The sequence below is a fragment of the Megalops cyprinoides genome, chromosome 10, assembly GCF_013368585.1.
Source record: "Megalops cyprinoides isolate fMegCyp1 chromosome 10, fMegCyp1.pri, whole genome shotgun sequence".
Classification (NCBI taxonomy): Eukaryota; Metazoa; Chordata; class Actinopteri; order Elopiformes; family Megalopidae; genus Megalops; species Megalops cyprinoides.
This window is the reverse complement of record NC_050592.1, coordinates 10,351,312-10,356,582: the sequence shown is the minus strand read 5'-3', so window position 1 is coordinate 10,356,582 and position 5,271 is coordinate 10,351,312. Positions and strand designations below refer to the sequence as shown.

The window sequence follows — 5,271 nt, the reverse complement described above, 5'->3', positions numbered from 1 at the left end:
TGGCACCAGCAAGCCAGTGTGCGCACCTGGAAAAGCCTTCCCCTGTCCAGACTTGTGAAATGGGACCATGCCGCCCACAGTGGTTCACTACGGAGTGGAGTGTGGTAAGAGGGAAAGAGACTATAAATACAAGGAGAAAGCTAGATTTGTTTGTGCTTCTTTTTTTCTTGTTTTTACCATTCTCCATCTGATGAGTTCTTTGCAAAAGGGCTAAAACTGTCCCTCTTCGCTTATCTTCTCTGTTAAGTGTTCACGTTCGTGTGGGACAGGAGTTCAAACAAGGGAAGTGCGATGTCTCACAGCAGACAAAGAGTACAGTCCTAAGTGCGACCTTAATGCCAAACCAGAGCAAGAGCAGACTTGCAACACGCTACCATGCAGCCCACTGGTTCCAGGTACCCACTGTGTGTATGTGTGTGTGTGTGTGTCACTACGTGTGTGTGTGTCTGCCTGGCCGTTCCTCTCCGTGGACTCCGCTGATTCGCCCCTCCCTCTCTTCCGCTCCACAGATGAGAATTGCAGAGACAGGCGTCACAACTGTGTGATGGTGGTCCAGGCGCGTCTGTGTGTGTACTCCTATTACAAGACGGCTTGCTGTGCCTCCTGCACTCAGAGTGCCCAAAGAGCCAAGAGGCACTGAACTCACCACAGGGAAGCAACAGCAACTCACCAGTCTCCACTCAACAATGCAAGGGGAGGCCAGGAACATGGCACCAGCATGCAAAGACATGCCGTGAACATACCAAGTACACAAAACTGGTATAAAGCAAGACTAGCTAATGTGGAAAACGTGGTAAGAACATACTGTTAAAAAAGTAACAGTTTGTGCATGCCAAAAAAAAGTTTAAATTATTTTCCTCTTCCATGTCTTGAATATTTGGAACCCACACCAAAATGTGAAACAGCGTGGTAGAAGCACGTTGAAATGGTGCCAGAGAACAAAGAGCCATCAATGTGCCAAAAGTGGAAATATAATTATGCCAAACCTGTTTAAAAGCCCAAGACATGTAAACGTATAGGAAACACTTTCCAGATGTTAACCCAATAAATGACGCACTTGGCACGACACACAGGTACTGCACTTCCAGATATATTTGCATTGGCAAGTTAGGAGATCACACCATTGTTACCAGTTTAATACCTGTATGTTGGTGAATTCAAGTGTAGTGTATGTGAATACAGGCCCAGGCATATAGTAACAAACCAAATTTGTACCAACTGTTACTGACTTGGAAACTAACATTTGTTGTTTGTATTATAAAAAATAGGTTTTGATAATGAATGAAAAAGTCCTGCGGTTACAGAGGAAAGGAAACTGTGATGCAACTAGCTAGATAGTTAAAAAAAAGAGGAGATTCCACTCACAAGAGCCAAATTGGAACATTAGGTGATACCTCTAATTGAAAAAGACATCTGGTCTTGTGCAACATGAATTCAGCAAGAATGTTCTGGAAAACTAAGGAACATTCCAGAAGGAACATGAAAGGGCTAGGCCCCACCTGCAGTCCCTCAGAACATCGGCATCCTGACGCATTTGGTCAGCATGTACTTTCAGCCAAAAAAAATTGCCATTTTGTTTCGATTCAGAAAATACCCTTAAATTTAAAGCTTGCAAATATTTGCAAACTCCAGTATTTTTTATGGCAGTCACAAAAACAATGGAATTAGCACATTGTTGAAACCAGCATAATTATGTTTACAATCAAAGCGCAAAAAAAACAAAAAAACAATATGCATTTAACAAGCTCTAATGTTTAAATGATTATAGAATTGCAAGATAGACCATGGACAGTGCTTGCACACCCGTTCAGGCTTAAGTCCTAAGAAACCCTTGCATGATGGAACACCACTGACAACCACACACAGAACACAGAACCCGGACACATGCAATCATGCTTTGAGATACTCTAACCTAATATTGCTATATGAGTGCAGAACAGCATCCATGCATGCTTAGGGCACATGCCATAAATTAAGTTCGGGAAGTTAAGTAATATATTATTTGGATTCCTCTGCACCAACAGGTTGGCTCTCCTGGTCTTGTTAAGCAAGGTGCTGTCTTTTCGTCTTTTTATCTGTCAGTCTTTGTCTAGATGTTACAAATGTCAGTGAAGGCATACCTCTATTTGCATACCTTTGTCTAATGATAATGGTACACATCGCTCCCTGTCATTCCTTATGTCCGTCTTTGATTTTTCAGAAGGTCTTTCTGTCTCATTCCATTTCTGTATATGTTGCGACAATGAGACTTGGACGGTCAAACTGCTGTGCAAAAATGTCAGTCTCCCGCTTGCTAATTCAGCAAATCAAGCTGTCAGTATTCACCACCCAGTTCCCTTCCACTTATTACTGTCGTAATGATTGTTTACGTCTTCACTTTACAAGTAGTTCCTTTATGTCACTGTTACTGTATTTTGTCAAATATCTACACACACATGCACGCACACACAGACACACACACGCACACCCACACACAAAGTCTGAGTCTGTCACCATGTGAATATTTGTATGCTGATATTATATTTTTATATTTACTAGAACATATCTTCATATTTCATTATAGAACATGACTTATGTAACATTTTATTACACTGCATTCAGTATTTCTTTAATACTTTTTAATTAATATACATAAACTGTTATTGAAGAGTTCATAAATTACCCAATATGCCTTTGAATAGTACATTACTGTTAAATTTTTTCTGAGAGAGGACCTCTCTACATTATGATGCATTACTGGTTGGATGTAACTATTAACTATGTAACTATGCTTACAAAGTACCCTGCTTATGAAATCACTGGTAAAATATGTGATCACTTAGAATGACCAAATGGGACAAAACAGAACAAAACTTTAAACTGGTTATATCTGAAAATTAGAACCTTTTAAGGAGACTCCACTGCAGCTGTGGTTAAGAAATGAAGTATACTGTTGTGTGTAATGCACATGCACACACACACACACATACACAGAAAAGGCCCCAGTAACCTATACAACTGCAGCTATTTATTGACCAGTGTAATCACATTCTATTTAGTAGCTGAGTGCTTTGATGAGGTCTGAAGGTACCCAGCTTAGTGTTTTACGGTGTCGTGCAGTTAAGCCCAGTTTATTAAGTGTGTGTCCATGTCTGGGGTGCAGTCACACAGGAAACATCATCAGCTGGAAAAAGAGCAAGGTAGTGGTATGGTAGACAATAATTGATAAGACTGTAAGACAATAACCGACACAATGTTCTGGTTGCGTGTGTGGGTGAGTGTGTGTGCCTGTGTGCATGCGTGCATATGTGTGTATGTGTGTGAGTAGTAGCTTATGTGTGTGTGTGTGTGTGTGTGTGTGTTTATTTTTGTCTCAAACGGCTTTTAGTAGAAACAGAATACTTTTATATTGAAAAGGAAAAAGGATAGTAATTTATCTGTTATAAAAGAACAAGTAATTTATTTTTTTTTCTTCAAAAGAGCTATAGCAAAATACTATTATTGTTACTATTTTGCAAGAATTTTAAGATGAGATTGTTTTATTGAGAAGTGTATGGATTTTTTTATTTTTGAAAGGCAAACTTAACGGTGTGTAAAATGTTATCACAGTGCTTCATTTGAAATAAAAATAAATAAATAAATCCAAAAACATAGAGTGCTTTTGTTGTACCTGCATGCTGTTAATGTAGTTCGATGTGGTTAGGTAACTTGCGTGACCAGAGTATTGCTGGTTTGACTATTAATCTCTAACTATTAATCTCTCTCTATTACTCTCATAATGTCTGTTGTGTCATTATGAGACTTGGTCACGATGTTTCTGGTAGTATGTGTCTTTTCAGCACGGGTAGGTGTGAGTGTATGCATCCTTTATGATTTTTTGTTGTGGATGCCACTGTAACCTTTTCGTATTATGGTCATTTTTTTTGGAAAATTAGCATTCGGAAGTAATGAAGTCAGCCCAACAGTTGCTGTAGTCCCCGGTTGGTTCGCCAGGGGTCACTGTCTTGCAACGGTGCAGTGAGTTTTAACTGGAAACTGAAAATAACCTGAAGATTAGAACCCGAGTTGAATCACGCGACGCGAGCAACAGAGTCCTTACAATTCCGCTGCAGAAATACACGCTACCAAAGTGGAACAGTTGAGAGAGCTATATCGTGAGCATTATGTGTGGGCGTCCGTGCTGTAGCCGAATGTACGTGAGTGCGGGTAGGGTGAAGGGGGAGGGGCGCTGTGGCTTTGCCTGGGGGAGGCAGATGGTGACCTTTCAAGGCAAATCACTGTGAACACACACTTCCTAGTGCAGAAATACGGAGAGGCGAAGATCGGAGAGCTGACATGCGAAAAGCATGAAACTGCACCCATTTAAAAGAGCACTCAACTGGGATTCAGGACCATGGACAAAGACACACCAGTCAAAAGGGATCATTCTTTAGGGAAATCACAGAGCACAGTGCTCTCAAATGTACAACCATAACTGTTGGTTCAGGTTTAATGTTAACCGTATGTATGAAGCAGACTACTATATGCTTTAAAATCGTAATATCTGTCCATTTAAATCGTTGTACAGTTATATTCTTCTTACGTCATACACATAACAATTTGATTAAATGAATGGTTGTAGCATGAGGAGGCTTACAGCGTTTGTCGTTGTTTGTTTTGGGAATGATTATCGGCGCCTTTAGTGTGTGTGCGTGGAATCTATTAACAGTCTATCCATCTGTTCATAGATTCGGCGTAATAACGTGTTGACTTTGCATGTGTAAATCAGCACCCAGTGTGGTAACAGTTACAATCTATCGCGTGTATACATGGTATGTACAGCTTTCAGCACCACGGTCAGAGCTCGCGGCGAGAACAATAGGCGGCTCTGCGGGCCAGAATGTCAGGCACTGTCTTCTAGTGTCCCACCTTTTTCAAAAACGAACGCAAGAGAGTGCGTGTAAAGAACCCGTAGGGTCATTTTAAACCCAATTTAAACCAGCTATGCCAATTCAATACTTTCATACATGTAAATAAAATAAATAGTTACAGACCAATTTATTTCATAACAGAAAGAGAAACGCACAGCTGACAGCACTGACATTACAGCCAATACGACTGTTGGTCCCCCTTGAAATATAACCCCCCACATGGACAATGCTACGATGTCCCGTTGACTGCTACAGGATTTTTATATCAGCTCCAATTGAACTGACTTCTAAATATGTTAGTGTGTGTAACTGGCCACTGCTAGGTACGTTTTAGAATCGAAACAGTACCGAAAATATTTCTTTCGGGGGAGCTTTGTGAAGG

At 40.5% G+C, this 5,271-nt stretch overlaps 1 protein-coding gene across 1 annotated transcript in view; it reads left to right on the top strand.

Moving 5' to 3' along the window:
* adamtsl4 (ADAMTS-like 4) overlaps positions 1–1,719 on the top strand; it is a 19,726-nt gene extending 18,007 nt beyond the window's left edge. Inside the window, exons 15-17 of the mRNA XM_036538835.1 lie at positions 1–104; positions 248–395; positions 510–1,719. The exon at positions 1–104 is cut by the window's left edge and continues 76 nt beyond it. Coding sequence (XP_036394728.1) covers positions 1–104; positions 248–395; positions 510–640 — 383 coding nt within the window. The 3' untranslated portion in view covers positions 641–1,719. The remainder of the gene's footprint in view (positions 105–247; positions 396–509) is intronic.
* The last annotated feature ends 3,552 nt before the right edge of the window (positions 1,720–5,271 follow it).